The following is a 22714-nucleotide window of genomic DNA, read 5'->3' as shown; positions in this document are numbered from 1 at the left end:
CTAGACAGTATCATTATGCAAAGGTAGATTTGCTTTGGAAGAATAAGTCACCTCTAACATTAGGTGTCCTCCGTGTGTGGATGTTGCTGCATTATGTAAAGCAATTTGTTTATTTTTTAGATCTTAGAATGGGGTGATTTAGTGGGATTCTACCTGCTCTGCAGTAGTGAGGTTTGAGGTTGTACTGGTATCTGTATTAGCGTAATTCCTGGAGCAGGGGTCTCAAACTGGTGGCCCTCCAGTTGTTGCAGAACTACAAATCCCATGAGGCATTGCAAGGCTGACAGTTACAAGCATGACTCCCATAGGCGGAGGCATAATGGGTCTTGTAGTTCCGCAACAGCTGGTGGGCTGCCAGTTTGGGACTCCTGACCTGGAGTATGAGACCCCTGACCTGGAGTATGACATGACATCATTTATAATGATACTTAGTCCCAGTTCACACCGCTGCAGCTTTGAAATCATGCTACTTCATTTGTATACAGCGTCTTTTGAGCTTTGCCTTTTTCTTTTTTTTTTTAAATCAATAGGGAAAATGATCATCTGTTGCATCATTTGTTGCTAGATTTTTTCAGCGTTTTTAGCTTTTCCATCAGCATGATTTTTCTTTTTATTAATTATTCATTTATTTTTTTGTTAGGATAAGGGGTTAGGCTTAGGGGTTGGGGCTAGGGTTATTGTTTTCTTTTGTTAGGGTGTTACTACTACTAATAAATAAAATGTAAAATACACAAATAAAAATAAAACATAAATAAATACAATAAGTGAATACTATGTAATAATAAATAATTAGCCCCTAACCTTAATACCTAGCCCTAAAATAAAATAATATAAAAAAAAAACAATTATAAACACCCTAACACAAAATAAATTATTATTATTGTATTTTATTTGGGTGTTTTAATAATATTTTTTAAGGCTGCAAAGTGCAGACAACTAGAGGTGCCAGGAGAAAAAGGAAGGCAACGCTAGCCAGGTATTGGTATTTTCAAAGTACTGTGTAAACAACCCAATGGATGTAAAAAACATTTATTGGAAAAGTCAAAGTTTTAAAATATATGGAATATCAATTAAATTGAATACAACCAATGGTGTACCAGACCGATTCCAGGTGACGATCGGTGAATGACTGCAGGTCCACTGGGTCAGTTGGACCGAACCGCTGGGGTGAGCTGAAGGAGGAATATCATCCAAAGGCTGTGGGAAAAGCTGTATCGAATCTGTTGTTTGGATGGGAGCCAAGCTGGACCAGCTGGAGTTCACTGCGTGGACTTGATAAAGCGCATGCGCGCGAAACATGTTGTCACAGCAACGTCTCCTCCATGCGTTCCAGGCTGATTACACCTCTGTGTTTGAGACTTCCATCCTGCTTCTGGTTTGCTGACACGTCACGTGGTGAGAGCCGGCTGGTCCGGCTTGGCTCCTGTCCAAACAACGGCTTCGATACAGTTTTCCCCATAGCCTTTGGATTGCTTTCCACCTTCAGCTCACCCCAGGGGTTTGGACCAACTCACCCAGTGGACGTGCAGTCATTTACCGATCGCCACCTGGAATCAGTCTGGTACAGCATTGGTTGTATTCAACGTCATTGATATTCCATACATTTTAAAACTTTGACTTTTCCAATAAATGTATTTTTACATCCATTGAGTTGTTTACACAGTACTTTGAAAATACCAATACCTGGCTAGCACTGCCTCCCTTTTCTCCTGGCAACTTTAGGCTGGTTTACAGCAATTCACTATCAGCAGCACCGGTTTGGTTTGGAAGTTTCTACAGTACAGTTGCCACAGTGATAGCGCTGGAACTTTTGTTGCAACAGACAACTAGAGGTGCCTACATATACCTGTAAATGTGGCCAAAAAGTGGGTTCACTTACAGACAAAAATCCAACACTAGTTCTAGTGCCTTTCAGATCTCTGTAGTGTTGGAGCTTGCCACCATGTTTTGGTCCCCACATGCAGAAGGCAGGAAGGGCCAGGCAAGCTTCTTCACCAGGAGTACCAAAGCTTTGCAAACCGCAACAGCAGCACTCATCTCTGGGTTTCTGCACTTTAAACCTGGCGCAATTTTTGTTGCGTTTGTTCAATAACAGAATCTCTTCAAAGTTTAAAATAACAAACATGTCACACTCACCTGCTCTGTGCAGTGGTATTGCACAGCGCGGCCCCAATTGTTTTGTGTCCCCCAGCGGCGATCCTGGCTCCGCCTCTTCTCCATGTGTCCCTATAGCAAGCCGTTTGCTATGGAGGCAAACAGAGTCTGCGCACTCCCAAGCTTTGTGTCTTTGGAGCCGCACACCGTAGACTTACACAGCAGGACTTAGCTCCGCCCCCCAGCTTCCTCCTCACTGCATTTGACTGACAGAAGCAGGAACCAATAGAAATAAAAAAAAAATGTTTTGCCTTAATGAAAGGAATGTTTGAAACATTTTTAGCTTTAGTATCGCTTTAAAAGAATAACTAAAAGGCAAAACACTTTTCTTTTTAGTTTTGGATGAAGTGGAGAGGGATTAGAACACTTGTGAGTTTTTTTTGCCGTCTGTGCCCCCATTAGGGAGATTCACCCTCTTTGTCCTTTTTACCATTAGCATTAAAAGTGAGAGTAAGAGAACATCTCAAAATGTTGGGTTGCCCACAGAGAAGAAAGAGGGGAAATCTTCCAATGGTGGACACCAGTTCTGGTGACCTGGGGGTCCCCAAAGGATTCCCTTAATTTGCAGGGATTTATCTCACTTCCTGTTTGGCTATGGGACAGAAAGTGAAGGGGTAATATCCAAAATGGGACACAGATAGCAAAAAATATTGGACAGGGGTTATAACCCTACTCTATCCAGAAAAAAAAAAAAAAAAAAAACATTTTGCCTACAATTCTACTTTATTTTTAAGCAGATCTAAAACATAAATTGTACTCTTGCAAGATACCAACTCTAACATTCCAAAAGCTGGCTGTAACTTCAGAGGCTGCATTACTGCCAGCTTTTGGACACCTACCCGTCCGATCCATGCGCCACAGGCAGACCCCAACAGTATTATTCTCCAATAGCTTTCAACAGCAGCCCTGAGGAAGGGGGAATCCTTGTTCCCCCAAAACCCGTTGGCTTTATTTTATCTTTGAAACTTCAAATAAAATGTTTTTAACCCTATATTTACTGGACACCGGGTGCTACTTTACTTCTAACTTTTTCAATTACATTCCGAATTGACCTCTAGGCCGTACCCAAAGGCAGCAGCTCAGGCCCCAATAGCCCCGACCACCTTCTTCAAGTCCAGCACTCATTTCTGGAAGTAAATCGTTTCCTCCTGCCCCCACTTACTAACATCTAAAAGCAGCGCTTGTCAAGGGAGATCTCCGCCCCCAAAAAATATCTATGAGGACAACCAGATTGTCTGCCTTTTCTACATGTGACTCTAAAAGTTGGCCTTATAGCATTGTACAGCTTTTGCTGGTTTTCTATTATGCAATATTATAGTGTTTTTGCTGGATGAGATCTGGGACTGAACACTGATAATATGATTTATAACATATTTTACAGCGTTTTGACTGATTTTCCACTGCTAGTGTTGGAGTTTAGCAACAAAAGGGAGAATAAGGGAGGAGGCATAGTCCAAGCAAAATGCAAGTTAAATAAAAAGTCAAAGTTCCTCCCTGTAGCTGATTCCAAACGTGGCATCACAGGGCCCCAAATCAGAAAATAACTCCGGTTCATATGAGAATTAGCTAAACAGAAAGTAACTGACTGCTTTCTAACAGTAATTGAACTTGGCTGGATTCTCCCAAGACAAATAGAAAACAAATTAGTCTTATGGCAGCCTTCAGATTGTCCCCTGACTCAAGCACCACTAGATTTTATCAGCTGCCATACCCTACTGCCATTCAAGTACTGGTGGGGTCTCCATGAAGTACCAATGCAGAAGTGGAGTCACTGAACTCAGGAAGTGCCGCAGTCTTAATGCCATAGGTAAATCCATCCAGTACTACACCCTGAAGCGTTTTTTTCACACTTTTAAAAGTACAGTGATAGCATGCAGTGCCTTACCTTTCACAATCTAGTATGCTGGTTGGTGATCGGTGTCTGCTACCTGCCCTGAACATTGACTTTTGTCCTAGTTTTTCATGTCTGTCAACTGTTCTGACCTCTGCCCGCTATCCTGGCTGTCCTGGTCCTGCCATCTGTTCCAGTTCATGGCTACCTAGTGACTTCTGCTGTGCCTAGGGCAGGGTGAACCCAAGGGTCGTGACCTGGGGTCAACAGGCAGCTGAGTCTAAACTCCTATTGGGGGTTCCTGGGGAACACTGGCTGGCCCCAAGACTCCATGGCTGGGGGGAATCCCATATCACCTACTCTTGTGTGGGACCTTCCTTCAGCAACCTGGCCCTACACAGTTCCAACGAGAGCTGTGTACTGCATCTTCAGCTATCACTCTTTGCTGTGCTACATTCTCCTGAGAACTTGCCACTGGCCTACATCCCTCAAGTATGCCTACCATCTTGTGGAATATCCTGTTCTCTTTAGTTAAAAGGGTCCACATCAACGTGAAGCCTCACTGACACCACAGCAACGTGAAGCCTCATTGACAGCCAAAAAGTGGGTTGTTCATCGTCTTCTCAACACTGTACATTTCTACTGCATTTAATGTACTCAATAACATACTGTATAGTAGTCTACCAGTGTGACTCTGGGTAAGTCTTTAAAGCGGAGTTCCACCCTAAAATTATACTTACCTCCATCTTCTCGCTCCGGGTCACCTGAAAAACAAATGGATAATCGCAATTTTTTTTTTTTTTTACTTACCTTGTTTAGAAGAAAATATACTTACCTTACTTCCTCTTCCTCCCCTCGGCGGCCACGGCGATTCGTCACTCCCTGGCTTGCAATGATTCCTGGGAGCTGAACGTCATCGCTCCCAGGAATCAATGCGCCTGCAGCGGCCCCGACGTCAGTTCCGGTGCAGGCGCTGTCATACCTTGCTAAACAGCTTCTGGGCATGCCCAGAAGCTGTGCAGGGATGACGCTGCGGCACCGGAAGGGACGTCGGGGCCGGTGCTGTGCATCATGGGACCGAAGAAGATGGAAGAGGACACAGAAGAGGATCACGCTGGCCTCAAGCTGCCCACACCTGAGATGGCAGCGCTGGACAATACATTTTCAGGGTAAGTATTTCTTCTAAAAGGTAAGTGCAACGCGGGACAGATCAGAGGCTAGCCATTGTGGAATGCACTAGTCCTGACTGTCCCGGGGGTATTTTTATTTAAAAAAAAAACTTTCCCAGGGTGGAACTCCGCTTTAAGAGTCGGTTTCAGGTGTATTGCATAGAAAATGGTACATGTATTGCTAGGACCATACCTGTCAAGATGAAGGTGGAAACACTACTCTAGGGGTGCAATAACAGTTGGCCTCCAGGCCCACAGATCCCTTCTAGAATTATGAAACTGGGCAAATTGAACACAGGGACCCTTATAATACTTATCCCTCAGATTTAGGTAGCAGGTACCATTCCAAAACATAAGACGTCCGCTTAAAGATTAAACCAACCGTGTAAAAGCCCTTGATTTGTGACCTAGTGTGTTTATACCACCATACAATACTTGTGCTCCCATATAATTTTGAGGTGAAATTCACCATGTGTTATGGATAATGCGTACGGCCTTGTATATCCACACTTTTTGCTATATATAAAAAGAAAGAGCAAAAGGATCTCGTGCAATGGAAAACATGAACAAATTCTCAGGGGGATGTGAAGGAAACAGGTGAGACTCCCTTCAATGACAAGTCATCACATCTGTAAACTGCATAGCAACAGTTCTCCGACACCACCTCTACTAATAATGAACTGTGCTGTAATATTTATCGTGAGGCTATGCTGGTTGCAGGAAGTGTGAGGGATCGAGTTGCAGAATATGAAAGGACAGGATATGCCTTTTCTTGGCTGCTTCCATATATTGTTTTAGTTGTACAAGGTGCTGTAAAACTGCTCACAAATGCATGGAGAGCCCCTAAATATTATTGTGAGTCCTGCACTGCCAACGCATTTCAGCTGGAGTCCTTTATAGAAAAACATGTAAACTCTAACTGTGTGAGTATTAATTTGCAAAAGCAATGTATATCAAAACAATTGCCATGGTTTTTTTTTTTTTTTAATAATCTTTGAAGCCACTTCCTGTCTACATGCATGCAATTAGACATGTGCATGGCAAAAATAAAATTGTTTTGTTTAGTTTCGATAATCTAGTTATTTTTGTTTAGTTAGACGCAAAGTATGAATCGCCTAAAGTATGTACAATACCACCCAGTGTGTCTTAAGCTGGTCATACACGGGTACAAATTCTTAGGAAACGTCCTAAACTGGCCAAAGATGGATCCATCTATGGGCAGGCTTGATGTACTGAAGTCAACCCATCAGATTTTTTCTGCATTCGATTACTGCCTGAGGCTTTTGCAGCTAGCAGTAATCATTGTGTTCTGACAGCAGGGAAGGCTGCCTGCCAGCAGAACACAATAGCGCAGCGGGATGGTTTCCTCCATCAACACATTATGTGTTGATGGGGGGGGGGTTAGGTGATTTTCATAGGTTGCAGTAGAGCTGCACGATTCTGGCCAAAATGAGAATCACGATTTTTTTGCTGGGAATAAAGATCACGATTCTCTGTGTAACATCTTTTACATTATAAAAAAAATTGGGATAACTTTACGGTTTTGTTTTATTTTTTTATTCATTAAAGTGTATTAATTGCGTTTGAAAGACTGCTGCGCAAATACAGTGTGACATAAAAATTTACAACAATCACCATTTTATTCTGCAGGGTCTCTGCTAAAAAAAAAAATATATAAATGTTTGGGGGTTCTAACTACTTTTCTAGGAAAAATAAACTGATTTAACTTGCAAGCAACAAGTGTACGAAAAAGGTTTAGTCTTTAAGAGGTTAAACTTCCTTCCTCCGGCAGAGGGAAAGAAAAGATACAATGTAATCATTTGTGTTTACAGTTCAGTGGGAGACTAATGCTGATAGGCTTTTGCGGGAGGCTCTTTTTTTTTTTTTTGACAGCTGCTCCCTCACAGCAATGTAAAGAATCCAGCAAGTGTCATGTTAAAATCGTCAGGGGGGAGTGAATCGCGATCTCGATTCTGTTACGATTAATCGTGCAGCTCTAGGTTGCAGGTTAGAAAATTTCACCACCTTTGGCTTGCCTTAGGAAAATTTGTACAAAAATTCTCAAAACAGCCTGAAAACATTTGAATGTTGTTTTGTTTTTTTTTTTTTTTTTTTTGTTTAATATCTTTTTATTGTGGTAGAAAGTAAAATGCAAGAATACGAAACCAGTAAATAACATCATCAAGTAAAATTCAACAAAATGAAAACAGGCATGGATGAACTGGAGCACAGACGTACCATGTAATATCACTTTGTCCAGTATTTCGCTAATATAAAAAAAAGATAAAGGGGGAGGAGAAAGCAAAGCAATAGGAGAGGAGGAGAGAAAAAGGAGGGAGAAGGGTAGGAAGGCGAGGAGAAAGGGGAAGATGAGGGAAGAAGGGTTTGGACCGTTGGCTGATGGAGGGAGAACAGACTAAATAAAGAAGCAGAGTAATTAATTACCCCTATATAATGAGTGGTGGAGTCCATTAGGCAATTTGAATGTTGTTAAAAGGTTTCATTAGCTTTTAACATTAGATGATCGAAAAGAAACATTGATTTGACCCACTAATAATTAGAAAAAGGAATTAACTTTCTTAGAACACTCTTTTCTAAAAATTTTCATTTGAAATTCTACCAATCTATGGCCAGATTTACAGGTGAGCCCTTGCTTTTTACTGGTGAACTGTATATGAAAATGCAGTTAAAGAATTTTGGATTTGCCTTTTGTTGAGTTCTTTGCACCAACCTAGAGCGACCCATAGGCTTAAGCCTTTTTGCCATGGTGCACTGTAGAGTGTTTAGCTGGCTGATAGTTCGTATTAGGCAACGCTACGCCATCTTTAGCTAACACTACAATTTAAATTGATATGCCTTGGCACACCTTGGGGCACCCCCCCCCCCCGGGGCACAGGGCACCGGGGCAACCCCCCCCCCCCCAGTCATTTGAAGCCAACTGGCTCACTACACACAAGCATTCAGTACAGTTTAGCTGTTTTCTACACCTTGGTGAGATGAATGAAGAGTGTAGTTATCTGTGGGTGCCAACACTGCTGCCTCGTATATTTGTACTGTTCCCGATACTAGCATTCTTACAACTCTGCAGCAAGGATCTGTCAGTACATTGCCTAAAGCTGCACAAACATATCAAAAGAAATGAAAGCTTTATAATTATACCATATAGCTTCACAAAAATGTAGCTCTGAGCTCCAGGCTCCACATGCCTCTGCCAAAAAACATTACACTGCATAATGAATAGTATAGAAAACAAAATCCTATGTGTCGCTTGAAAAGTCCTGATAAACACAGTCCAACCGACACCTTGGGTTTGTTGAACAACTGTTTGTCGAGGGAATGATGGGGGAGAAGATGGCACATGGAGGTGTTACGATTTCATGCAGACGTATACTTTAAAACAAAGCACGCGTATCCTTTTTTGCCACATTTCCCCTACAATTCCTTTGCACCCTACTAAATGGAAGATCTGTCAAAATCAGCTGCAATATAGCGATCACAAACCTCTATGAGAAACCTATACTACAGCGTATGGCACATGCAAGTGAGGAGAAATCTCTGCTTGCTTTTCAACACCTTCCTTCCTCAGGCATGCCCTGGACATATTGGTGGCACCCAAGGAGGATAGTGTGGATAGCAGGACTCAAAGTACCAGAGTCTGATGCCAACAAGCAATTGGCCATTCACCACTCCTGACGCTATGGGAGCATAGAGAGAAGGAAAAGGTATGTGCAATGTACCCCGGTCCCCAATGGAGATGGAACTGGAGAGAATCCAGAGAAGGGGAACAAAGCTAATAAATGGACTAGAAGATCTCAGCTATGGGGAAAGACTACAAGCATTGAACAGAGAGGAGAGGCTTGTGAGGGGACATGAGACTGATGTACAAATACCATCAGGGCTTTTTTTCCTCAGAGAATAAGTGCAGGAACTCCCCCTTCTAAGTTATTTGTGTCTCCGCCCCCTACCCACCTCTGAGCACTAACCCTTGGTTCCACCCCTACCCACCTCCGAGCACCGACCCTTGAATCCACCCCCTACCCAGCTTCTAGTACAGTCCCTTTTATAGAATATAGAGCCAAGTATAATTTTGTAGTGGAATGTATGGAATTTGGTTATGAGAACAAAAAAAGCAATAAAATAGATCCCCCACAGCCAGCAGCAATAGACTCCCCCAGAAGCAGCAAAAGATCTCCCAGCAGCCAACATCAATAGACTCTCTAGCAGCCAGCAACAGTAGACCCCTCCCTAAACAGTAGATCCCTTCCAGCAACAATTAACCCCCAGTATCAAAAGATCCTCCACCAGCAACAATAGATTGCCGTGCAAAAATAGATCCCCTCCAGCATCAATAGATTCCCCAGCAGCCAGCATCAGTAGACCTTCCAGCACCCCTTGCCATGGCATACATTCAGTGCTGGAGGTGCCGGAACTGCGTTCCCCCGCGTTCCCGCTGAAAAAAAGCCCTGAATACCGTACTGGTGACCCTATTTTTTTTTCTGACCTGCAATGTAAGGGCATAATGTTCAAGTAGGCATCCATACTAGCACATGATGTGAAACTTACCTGCAAAACAAAGCCCTCCATCGAAGTGTTGTCATCGCGGGAGGCTGCCTCTATCTTCCCCATCTTCCTTCCGGGTCCGCAGACTTCAGTTGTATAACTGGCCGGAGCCACCTGTCACGGCACAGGGCTCCGAAGAACAGCAGGGGTAGCTGTTCCTTTAGAGTGCATGCGCAGATGACGTCATCGGATGCATATACAGTAAATACCTAATAAAAGGTGCACGTTTAGGAGATATTTACAGTACTCATAGGTAAGCCTTATTATAGGCATACCTATAGGTACAATTCATCTATGGGAGTTTACAACCACTTTACACTGCGTAGAGGGTTCCTTACTGTCAAAGCAGTAAGGGTGTGGAATTCTCTTCCACAAGCAGTGGTATCAGCAGGGAGCATCGATAGTTTCAAAAAACTATTAGATGGGCACCTTAACGATCACAACATACAGGGATATACAATGTACTACTGACATAAACACACTTACACCACAGGTTGAACTGGATGGACTGGTGTCTTTTTTCAACCTTACCAACCATGTAGCCACCTCCTCCTCTTGCCTTACATCACTATCATCCTTTCCCTAAGGGGGTCTCTAATGGAAGTGCAAAGGCTACCCACTTTTTAGTCACCGGCTAGGATTTTAGATAGTTTTAAGCTTACAGAGAACTCCTCAGAGGGGTCTGTCTGGGGTTCCTCATGTAATCAGTGCACTGTTTCTGGTAGAATACCTAATATTGTGGGTGATGTAACAATTATATTCCCAAAGCTGCTGTGGTAATAGCAATCTGCAAATTAATATAAAAAAGTTGTTGACAAATGTGCCATAATTATATTATTACACTGCTTGGCTATATACAAGTACTTAGTTATCTTAATGTGGTTGTAAACCTCAGACATGAAATATGAACAAAGCATATCACTCTATAGTGTGTAGTTGTCTCAATTAAGAGCACCGTGGCTTTTGTCTGCTGCTTTGTTCCTCGGTTATCAGCAATAATCACTTCTGACAAGTTTTCCTGACACCAAGAAAAAAAATGGTAACCGGGGGACCTCCGGCTTATTGACAGCCTTAGCTATGTTCCTGTGTGCTGTGTAGAGGGGGTGTGTCCCTCCAACCAGCTGTCAGAGCTCTCCTCAATGAGCTCTAAAGAGAGTGTAATTTCAGCTCTCCATCTCCTTTTTTCTGTCAGCTCAGAAAAGCTTTATAAATTTTGGACTTAATGTAGAGAAGCGAAAACAGCAGATCAACAGGTACAACATATGTAGGGCGACTGGTTTTATCTCTGTGTATCACCTGAGGCCAGTCATGTCACAGGGTTTATGTAAGAGTGTACAACCACTTTAAAGGATAAGTGTACTTTAGAAATATTTATAAAGTCCCAAATTTAGGCGTGCCTTGAAATGCCAAAGCCTGGAGGCCTCAAGAGTTCCCTTCACTGAAACTAAGGGGCCAAGCCCAACCCCTGAAAAAGAACCCCACACCATAATCCCCCCTCCACCAAATGATTTGGACCAGTGCACAAAGCAAAGTCCATAAAGACCTGGATGAGAGAGTTTGGGGTGGAGGATTCCTAAAAGTGATAGTGGTACGCACCACTATCACTTTTATGAATTCTATGTTTGGCAAGTTTCATGAGTACTTTGTAACTGGTGGGAGCAGCAATTTAAATAGCACTTTAGTTATCTTCAGGTCTCCCATAGCAGCACACATTTTTCATTTTCATTCTTTTGGGGTGGAGGAGTTCGACTGGCCTGCACAGAGTCCTGACCTCAACCTGATAGAACACCTATGGGATTAAATTAGAGGGGAGACGGCAAGCCAGGCCTTCTCATTCAACATCATTGCCTGGCCTCACAAATGTACTTCTGGAAGAATGGTCAAACATCCCCATAGACACACTCCTAAACCTTGTGGACAGCTTTCCCAGAAGAGTTGAAGCTGTTATAGCTGCAAAGGGTGGGCAAACTCAATATTTAACCCTACGGACTAAGACTGGGATGCCATTAAAGTTCATGTGCGTGAAAACTTTTGGTAATATAGTGTAGATATGGGGCGTTTTTGTATGCACCTTGGTTGATGCATTGGTGGACAGCCATTATTTTCTACAACAGTTCCTTTCCTGTCCTCACCTTGGTGCATGCACTGACCTGTAGCTTTAAAATTACCTATAATGGCTTTCTGGATTCGGGATCTCTGCGCAGGTAGTACAGTAAACTGTAAATTTAAAATCATCTATGACATAAACTCATTTTATGGGGTTCTTCTATGGTAGTTCAGTACTGAAATTAAATACTATTATGTCCTGATGAGGTGGCCATAGCCTGGCCCCGAAACATGCACAGACCTGTTTTGATGCACTGATTAATAGGACCAGGGCCGCTGATAGGGGGGGGAACACCAGCCCTCTTGTAGGGGGCCCGAGCACACAGGGGGGCCCACACAGAGAGGGGGATTAGTGATGGACAACAAATACAGAAATCTTCCTCCAGCACCTGAATCTGGTCTGTCCCTCTCCCTGCTATCAGCTTTTATCTGTTGAGAAAGAGACAGTTATCCCTCACTAATCCCCCTCCCAGCACTTATCTCTGCTCAGAAGTTTATTTGTAAATTGTAACTTTGTTTCTCTCTCTCTGGCTCTCTGATCCCTGAGCTCCAACTGCCCAGCCTGTATATTTTCTATCATTACTCATCTTTTTTATTTAACAGTTTTTTTTTTAGATTTAGAAGGAATTATGCGAGTTAGGTTATATTTGTGTCTGATAATAGTGATTTTGTTGTAATTTTAGCTAAATATATCTTTAATATTTTCTTGGGGGGGCCCTGCCAGGTAGTCTATACGGGGCCCCATGATTTCTAACAGCAGCCCTGAATAGGACCATTATGGTATGTTAATCCTGCATGAAGCCTTATACTGATTATCCTGATCCTCATTGACAACTGTCATTATTATCAGTTCTGTACTTATTTTACAATACCTACACATTACCTGCAACACTTCTAGAAGGACCGGCAAAAAATGATTCAGGGTTTCTCTTTCGGGAGATCAACTAGTTTAAATATAAGTGCCTTCCATGATTCTGATGCCGGGATTAATAGGTTATATTCAGCAATCTTAGCAGCTCCGTCATTAGATACTATAGAACATGGGTGCTCAACCTGTGGCCCTCCAGCTGTTGCGGAACAACAAGTCCCATGAGGCATTGCAAGCTGTTGACAGTTACAAGCAAGACTCCCAAAAGGTAGAGGCATGATGGAACTTGTAGTTCTGCAACAGCTGGAGGGCCACAGGTTGAGCACCCATGGTATATATGGAGTTCTTCTTTAGGTTTAGATAGGCTTTAATAAATAATTTTATATGTGTCTGAGGCTGCCTATCGTTTGCTGCCATTGTAGTGCAACTTCATACACCATCTGCATTCCCATGTACACAATAACAAAAAGCTTATGAAGACCGTTTACTACTCAGACAGGGCACTATATCATTCCATGCCACATGCCTGTATCTAAGTGGTGTAATAAAAGGCAGTAGTGACCACTCTCCAGCCAAGTATAGTCTTAAAGTCCCTCTGGAGCCCAACAAGGAGCAGCTGCCATTCCAAAAATAGGAAGTTATACAAAGAGCAGAGGAATGGCACTCATCTGCCAATGTACATCCCTTGGTGAAACTGCCCCCCCCCCCCCAAAAAAAAAAAAAGCCAATCCATCCTAAATACAAACACCACCATCACTCTGAGCAAGTTCTATACAGTACTCATCTGCTTAAAAAATAATGAGAAAAGCCTCTGCACTGCCAATTACCGGGGAAGTCTGGTGCCCAGCTGTCTGTTCGGGCATGTTGATCAGCTGCCTTTCCAGTGACAGAAGTGGGTACGCTAATCTGTAACAAGCTCATGCCCAGCAGTTGATACTGCAATATGGGGACGGTTTCCAGCTGTCAGTTATAATGCCAAAATAAGGACAAAGCATGCCAGTTTATTTACAGTACAATGCCAATCTCGATGCTTGAAAAATGGACAGCTAGCAATAACCAGTGCTTTCCCTTAAAATGTAAATCAAGACATCGGAATCTCTACTGCCGACATGCACACAGGTGTACATATATGATGTATAAAGCTTTATATACACTATACAATGTTAGTAGGCACAGATTACCAGCTCCACCTTTACCCAGAATGGCGTGTTTATGATGCAATTTGTGCATCTTCATCATTTATTTCAGACATAAACAGATCACATCATCAGCATTGCCTTCATTGGATAATTGTTCTCTGTCTGACCACAAAACAGCAGAATCTCACCAACTGCGGAGTAGACTAGGATACGGGTGGTGGTGGCTGCCAGCCATAGGTGACACATTGTGTCTGAATCAGGCACACGACATCTATCAGCATGATGGTAATGGAAAGGGTAACTGATGACCCCCCTTCCACAGCAAGAAAGAACATTATCAATCCTGATATAATGGAGGACACTTTAGGCTATTAAGGCACATTAGATGATGTCCCATCCCATGGCTCAGAACCAGGCAGGTCACTCTGGTAGGCAGCTGGAAACTGGCAAATAAATAGATTCTCTTTTATATAACCACGGCCATTCCAGGCATATAATGTGATCATAAACTGTGATGTCGATGTTTAAAGTGATATAAATCAATAATAATTATACTTCATAAAAATACACCGCAAACAGGAGGTGAGTGGCTGAGTGGGGCTATTAGTGAGATCCTGACTAAAGGCCCGTACACACGTACCGATCGTCGGCATACAAACGTCGGTGGACGAAGGATCTGCCGATTGTACGCGTGTTAGTATGGTGCCTCCGACAGATGTCTGCGCACAATCCGCGGACAAAAGTCTTTCTTGCAAACATGAAAATTTTTGTATGCCGACACCAGAACGGACGATTGTTCGCCTGTCAGTACACAATTCGGCCGACAGACCGCAGATTTGCAAGACTGGGCATGCTCAGAAAATAGAAAACACAGGGAAAGTTAACCATTACATGACATCACTTCTGCAGTCGGCGGACAAAATTCTTGTGCTGTCCTTGTGCTGTCTTTGCACTTTTCAGCAGACACCGACATCCCGGGGAGAAAAGAGGAACATTTGTATGCCGACCATCGGTACGTGTGTACGGGGCTTTAGAAATGACCAAGCACTGTGAACTACCGATTACTTCTAGAGAAACGTACCAGAGCTTGGATACAAGAAAAGGGAAAAAAGAAGGTATGGCAATGTTACACCGATACACAATGGTAGATCATGTCCAACTCTCTGGGGACCAATGGTGACATAACACTCCACTTTCCCACAGGTGGACTCTCCTATACAAGGGTGGCCAGCAAAGCCAGTCTTGTTTCAACTTAGGTGGATGCTCTACTCCTTTTCATTAATTCACATCTGCCCAGGTGGGTCACCATGCCCCTAACCTCGGTAATGACACCACTCTATGTGGAAGGATGTACCATCTGTGCAAACTATGCAGCTGCACAGGGGCCCCCTGGTAATGACACCCCTCTGTGGGCACCCAGTCGGAACATACAATCAGTGCACACCATGCACCATGCTATTCTATGTAGGCACCTAGGGAGGTAAAAGTATTTGTGCTCACCATGCAGCTGCACAGGCGCCCTCTGGGTGTTGGGTGCTGTCATTACAAATGTACACTACATGTGGGTGAAATGTGTGGTAGAACCCCTCTATGCTTCTAGTAATGGATGGGCACACAGTGTTAATACTCAGCAGGTAGTTGACTGTGGAGCAATAACTGGGTCTTATACAGGGGCCCTTTTGTGGCCCCATTCAGCACTGGCTGGCATATTTGGTCATCACCTACCTCCACCCTGAGTCTGGGGGCACCATCCACACATGGCTCAGCATTACAACCTTCCAACTATTCAGGCAGGGTGGAGTCACATTGGGCAATAGACATCACATAGGGCACAGCATATCACACCTGTACACCCAGGTACAGGACATCCTATGGGACACAGGACATCACACTCACACACCTGGGCACAGGACATCACATAGGGAATGGTATAACACACCTGCACACCCAGGCATAAGATATCCTATGGGGCATAGGCAGAGCCGCTGTCATGGGGGTACAGGTGATACACCTGTACGGGGCCTGAGCGTCAGGAGGTGCCAAGGTCCCCGGCAACCAGGAAGTGTGCACAGTGCAAGAGAGAGGAGATGGGATGGGGGAGATGGGACTGCAGGAGGAGGACATGGGATTAGCAATATGGGATGGAGAAGGAGGAGGACATGGAAAGGAGGATAGGAGGGCATGGGATGGAAGAGGGCATGGGATGGGACTTGGTGGGACAGCCAGTGGGGGGCCCTGGGGAATATTGATAGTCAGGTCCAAGGGGGGCCGAGGCCTAAAGCTGTGTAAGGGGCCCCAAAATTTCCAATGGCTGCCCTGGGCATAGGACATCACGCTCACACACCTGGGCACAAAACATCACATCTGCACGCCAGGGCACAGGACATCGCACTCACACATCTGGGCACAGGACATCGGACGTCACACATCTGGGCACAGGACATCGCACTCACACATCTGGGCTTAGGACGTCACACATCTGGGCACAGGATGTCACACTTACACATCTGGTCACAGGACGTCACACTCACACATCTGGGCACAGGACATCACACATCTGGGCACAGGACATCACACATCTGGGCACAGGACATCACACATCTGGGCACAGGACGTCACACATCTGGGCACAGGATGTCACACTTACACATCTGGTCACAGGACGTCACACTCACACATCTGGTCACAGGACATCACACTCACACATCTGGGCACAGGACATCATACTCACACATCTGGGCACAGGACATCATACTCACACATCTGGGCACAGGATGTCACACATCTGGGCACAGGACGTCACACATCTGGGCACAGGACGTCACACATCTGGGCACAGGACGTCACACTCACATCTGGGCACAGGACATCACACCTGCATGCCAGGGCACAGGACGGCACACTCACACATCTGGGCACAGGACGGCACACTCACACATCTGGGCACAGGACATCACACCTGCATGCCAGGGCACAGGACATCGCACTCACACATCTGGGCACAGGACATCGCACTCACAAATCTGGGCACAGAACATCACACATCTGGGCACAGGACATCACACTCACACCTTGGCACAGGATACCACACCTGCACACCCAGACATAGGATATTCTATGGGGCACAGGACAAAACACCCGGCCACTATGACAGAAAATTGTTCTGGTTGGGTGTAGTAGCGCCAACCTATACCATAGCGGAGCTGTGCCCCCTGCATATCGGTGATCACCCACCTGCCAGGCTGTTGTAACAATCCACCTCGATGCCCTCCACTGCCCTCCTCTGCTCCTCCGTTATCCCGGGCTGGGTACCGGCCGCACTGTCCTGTTCCCCGGGGAGCCCCTTCAGCTCCAGCAGAGCCCGGTGATACTTGCCGATGGCCTCCCGGTACTTCTTGTCCTTGTAGCACTGCGCCCCCTGGCATTTAAAGTCCATGGAGCGATGGATGAGCTGGCCCGGGTCCCCTCGGATGGCGGCGGTGACACCGGTCCGATCCATGTCCTCCGGGCTCCGCTTACATGCTGAGGATCCGCCGATCGGAGAAGCCGGGGATGGGTCGGGAGATCGGAGGAGAAGCCGGGGATGGGTCGGGAGATCGGAGGAGAAGCCGGGGATGGGTCCGGAGGAGAAGCCGGGGATGGGTCGGGAGATCGGAGGAGAAGCCGGGGATGGGTCCGGAGGAGAAGCCGGGGATGGGTCGGGAGATCGGAGGAGAAGCCGGGGATGGGTCGGCAGAGTACACGGCGTCTGATGAGAGCAGACACAGCACAGCCCAACCCCCGCCCCTTCCTTCCCCAGTTAAAGGGCCAGTCCTCCTCCCTCTGCTGTCATTGTCACCGACCCGTCCTCATCTATGGGGTCGCAGACACCCCCACCGACAGATATCTCCGAATGCCACCCACACATCTGCACTGACAACATCAATACGTCCTCTTTATTATTGTTGTTGTGTTTGGTGCAGATTATTTGTATTTAATGTTCTTTGTGTGTTTTGTGTATTTGTTGTTTCTGTCACTTCATATTGTTTGTTTTTTTTATCCGATCTTTTATTTAATTTTCTTGGCACAAATAACGGTACAGGAGAGCAGATCGGAGCTCCCATAACCCTCAGGAGCCGAATAAAGTCCTTTACACCCCATACACCTTAAATCGGTATTGAAGCCACTCTTTGAAAAAGTGCTGGGAGATAGGTTTCTTCTGTCATAAGTATCTCATAAAATTAGAATATCATCAAAAAGGTCATTTATTTTATTAAATCAAGTAAAAAAAATGAAATTCATATATTCTATATAGATTTGTTACACACAGAGTGATATAGTTTATTTTACTTTTGATGATTATGGCTTATAGCTAGTGACAACCCAAAGTTCAGTATCTCAAAAAATTAGATTACATAAGACCAATTAAAAAAAAAAAAAAAGGATTTTTAATACAGAAATGTTGTCTTACTGAAAAGTATGTCCATGTACATTATAGTGTGCACTATACCAATACTTGGTCAGGGCCCCTTTTGCATAAATTACTGCATCAATGCGGCATGGCATGGAGGGGATCAGCCTGTGGCACTGCTGAGATATTATGGAAGCCCAGATTGAATTGATAGAGGCCTTCAGCTCTTCTGCATTATTGGGTCTGGTGTCTCTTATCTTCCTCTTGACATTACCCCACAGATTCTCTATGGGGTTTAGGTCAGTTTGCTGGCCAATGAAGCACAATGATACCATGATCATTAAACCAGGTATTGGTACTTTTGGCAGTGTGGGCAGGTGCCAAGTTCTGCTGGAAAATGAAATCAGCATCTCCATCAAGCTGGTCAGCAGAGGGAAGCATGAAATGCTCTACAATTTCCTAGTAGAGGGCTGTGCTGACTTTGGACTTGATAAAACACAGTGGGCCAACACCAGCAGATGACATGGCTCTCCAAATCATCACTGACTGTGGAAAATGTCATCTGCTGGTGTTGGTCCACTGTGTTTTGTCAAGTCCAAAGCCAGAGCAGTCCTCTACCTGGAACTTATAGAGCACTTTATGTTTCTCTCTGCTGACCAGCTTTATGGAGATGCTGATTTCATTTTCCAGCAGTACTTGTCATCTGCCCACACTGCCAAAAGTACCAGTACCTGGTTTAATGATCATGGTATCGCTTTGCTTGATTGGTCAGCAAACTTGCCTGACCTAAACCCCATAGAGAATCTGTGAGGTATTGTCAAGTGGAAGATGAGAGACACCAGACCCAACAACGCAGATGAGCTAGAGAAAAAGGGAGTTGAGGATGCGCGGACTTTAAAAATAGATTGCTGCACTTAAAGCGGAGTTCCACCCTGGATTTTTTTTTTTTTTTTTAATACCCCCGGGACAGTCAGGGCTAGTGCATTCCACAATGGCTAGCCTCTGATCTGTCCCGGGTTGCACTTACCTGTTAGGACAAATACTTACCTTGCAAACGTCTTGTCCTGTCCAGCGCTGCCATCTCAGATCTGGGCAGCTTGAAGCCAGCGCGTCCTCTTCGGCGTCTTCTTCCGCCTTCTTTGGTCCCACGATGCTCTGCGCCGGCCCCGACGTCACCTCCGGGTCGCGCGCGTCATCCCTCCACAGCTTCTGGGCATGCCCAGAAGCTGTTTAGAAGGGGATGACGCGCGCGACCCGGAACTGACGTCGGGGCCGGTGCAGGCGCAATGATTCCTGGGAGCTATGACGTCCAGCTCCCAGGAATCATTGCAGAGCCAGGAAGTGACGACGGGCCGCGGCCGAGGAAGGAGGAAGAAGGAAGTAAGGTAAGTATATTTTCTTCGCTACGAGGTAAGTAAAAAAAAAAAAAAATATGCGATTATCCATTTCTTTTTCAGGTGACCCGGAGCGAGAAGATGGAGGTAAGTATAAAAATAGGGTGGAACTCCACTTTAATAATCCTGAATGTAGGAAAAATGTATGAAAAAAGTAAATAAAGTGCGCTATCTTGACATAAAGTAAATACTTGCATGTAATGTGTATAAACAAAGCTAGAATCTTGACAAAAGATTCAAAAATGTATCACGTTGATAGTGTATATGGATACAATGTGAATATATATATAAATGAGAAAACAAACGTCAAACCATTGCAAACAAATCGGTGTAAACGAAAATCATCACAGAATATGTGCCTGAATATGAATCAAATCGTATTCAGTAGATAACCTATGTGATAAAAAAAACAAACAGTGAAAGAAAAGTCCAGTCCCATGAAGTGAAAAAAACATCCACATCCAGTGACACAATGTTACTCATGCTAAGATGGATAGCTGATTAATAAAAATTGGCAGCTTACCACAAGGCTGTGGTCATACAGCTTGATAGAGAAATCCACCACTTATACACAGATCGGGATTGGGCTCCAACACAAATCAAGGACCCAGACACAGAAATATGGATACAGGATTAAATCTTTGTTCGTCCCAGGTAATTAATTCAAATTACACACAGAGACCTGTGATCCTAAATCTCAGGACACTCTGTGCTGATTCCTGAGAGAACAATGGTCTGCTCTGTTTACAACAGCAGACCGCTGTTCTCTCTCCACGGGGAGCAATCGCGGCCCCGTGAATCAGCTTCCCCGCTGGCGAATGGAGGCGCACGCACGCCCCCATGATCGCTCCCACAGATCGTTGTACAGATACGGCGATTTGCGCAGCCGAGCCAGCCTGCCGCAGTATATATGCGGCAGGCGGTCGGCAAGTGGTTAAAGTGGTTCTTCACCATGTTGTCAGGGTGCCTGGAAACCAGACCACACGAAAATGCAAATAAAATAAAGCAATTTATTAATGCAACAATAATAAAAGCACACCAAGTGAGAGGAGCGAAATCAAGAAAAGCTGGGGTCAAGTTCAGAAGCCGGGATTGAGTCCAGGAACGGGTAGTCATACAAGCTGAGATCGAGTCCAGAAATGGGTAGTCATCCAAGCCAGGATCGAGTCCAGGAACGGGTAGTCATCCAAGCCGAGATCGAGTCCAGAAGCAGGTAGTCTGCCGAAGCTGGGTCATCAACCGATGCAAGGTCATCTGCCAATGTGGAATCCAGAGCCAGGAAGGTTATCAGCCAAGCCAACTCATGTACGGAAAAACCACAGAGACCAGAGGACTGCTAGCAGTGATGCACCTTGGAGCACAAACACAAGGGCAAGGTCTGAAAGCCATCAGGTGATATATATAGTCAGGTGTGCAACATCATCACTGAGCGACGCCCAGGTAGCAGACAAGTGATGATGCAAACAGTTTATGAGTTTATAAGAGACAGTAGTCTGCACATGTGCAAGATGGCTGCCAACAGGAAGGCAAGGTAAGACCTTGACACATATAAACAAAAATGTAAAAGTCAGCAGCTCCAAATACTGTAGCACCGTAGGCCTGGGCACATCCTTATCACTCTGTGCAGTGCCGCTTCCCCCGGTGTTGCGCCCCCTGCAGTGCTACTGGCTTCCCTCCTCTCCTTTCCCACAGCTACTGCACTGGATGTTTCAGTATGGAGAGCAAAGAAAGGGTCTAGTTAAAATGTTATTTACTAGCCTCTTCTTTTTCCAAATGAACACAGTGAACACACTCACTCACTGTGTTCATTCATAACTGAAGCATAGTAATCTGTGTTTACTATGCTTTTATTTGTGAATGAACAGGAAGTCGCTCAACACAGAGCACTTCCCATTCATTTGGTTGGACTGGATGGACTTGTGTCTTTTTTCAACAAGATTAACTATGTGACTATGTAGCTTTACAGACTCTGGGGACCTGTCATTCACTGTCCAGTACAGCTATGGCTGCAGAGAAAGGCATGTGTATATGAGATTTGGGGTGCACACCCTAATGCAATAGGCTGTGCACACCCCGTGTAGGACACACGCCTACCTGTCCCATGACTCAGCTATGTCCTCACCCAAACTGGCTCTTTGCCAGTCTTCAGGTGCAGGAGCCGGCATCTTAACTGTGGGCAGCTGACTGTGACTCCTTGCAACTTCACAGCCGTCTGCCTGGCTAACATGCTGCATTTCGTGAATAGTCTCACAGTCTCCTGGAACCTGTGACTTGTCCCAAGAGCCTGGGGGGGAAAAATGCTGGCCGAACTTCTATTTAGATTGCTACAGCAATCTGACCGGGAGTGGGAGGGGGTACCTGTGAAAATCAGGTACCCACCTCCCCCCATAAAAAACATTCCAAATATTGAGGGGGGGGGGGAAGAACTTTCCTCTTTGGGTGAAGTTCCTCTCCAACATCTGCACAGTCTACTACATTATGGACCAATTTTGACCTTAAAAAGGGAGCTTATCTATAAATAATTTATGTTTTTTGGCAAAATCAGGCCTAAACCTTGTACCCTTGTAGAATTGGCAAATGTTTTTCAAAGGTTTTTTCATTTCCATACACTGTGTATTGAGATTTGTAATAAACAAAAAAGAGAAATCCTTATTCTGATTTTCACTTTCCTTCTTATCTTCCACTTTTTCTTCCTTTCATTTTTCTATTACATTATTTTTGTAAATGACTTCTCCTATACTTAAGAAAAGCAAAAGGAAAAATGGACTTTCAAGGCACAATACATAAAAAGAAGAACACTTTATTGTTGATTGACATAAAACCAGAAAAGATTCTTCATACACCCCCTAGGGGGCGATAGTAATAAGTCGAAATACACATGGCACAATGGAGTAAACCTTGCCAATAGGACATACAAGAAAACTATAAATAGCAAAAAATGCAGTAAAAACACAAATTGATAGGTGAGGACGCTATACGTTACGGTCGAGGGGTAACCCACGATACAGGGCAACGCAGAGCGTCCTCAAAGATGTGAGTACAACTTGCACATAGGGACAGGTTCATGTAGCCAGATGCTCTACATGTTTCGCCTGATGTTCAA

The 22714-nt window shown here is 44.7% G+C and overlaps 1 protein-coding gene across 1 annotated transcript in view; it reads right to left on the bottom strand.

Annotated features, from left to right (window-relative positions):
* The window catches only part of TTC9 (tetratricopeptide repeat domain 9), a 69510-nt gene extending 51918 nt beyond the window's left edge, over nt 1–17592 (bottom strand). Inside the window, exons 1-2 of the mRNA XM_082274834.1 lie at nt 17565–17592; nt 17062–17423 (exon numbers count right to left, since the gene is read on the bottom strand). Of these exons, the coding sequence (XP_082130960.1) occupies nt 17062–17326 (265 nt within the window). The 5' untranslated portion in view covers nt 17327–17423; nt 17565–17592. The remainder of the gene's footprint in view (nt 1–17061; nt 17424–17564) is intronic.
* Nucleotides 17593–22714: the final 5122 nt, after the last annotated feature.

This window comes from Pelophylax lessonae (genome assembly GCF_965119305.1).
Source record: "Pelophylax lessonae genome assembly, chromosome: 13".
Lineage (NCBI taxonomy): Eukaryota > Metazoa > Chordata > Amphibia > Anura > Ranidae > Pelophylax > Pelophylax lessonae.
The sequence above is the reverse complement of the archived record's forward strand: the minus strand, read 5'-3'. Positions and strand labels throughout refer to the sequence as shown.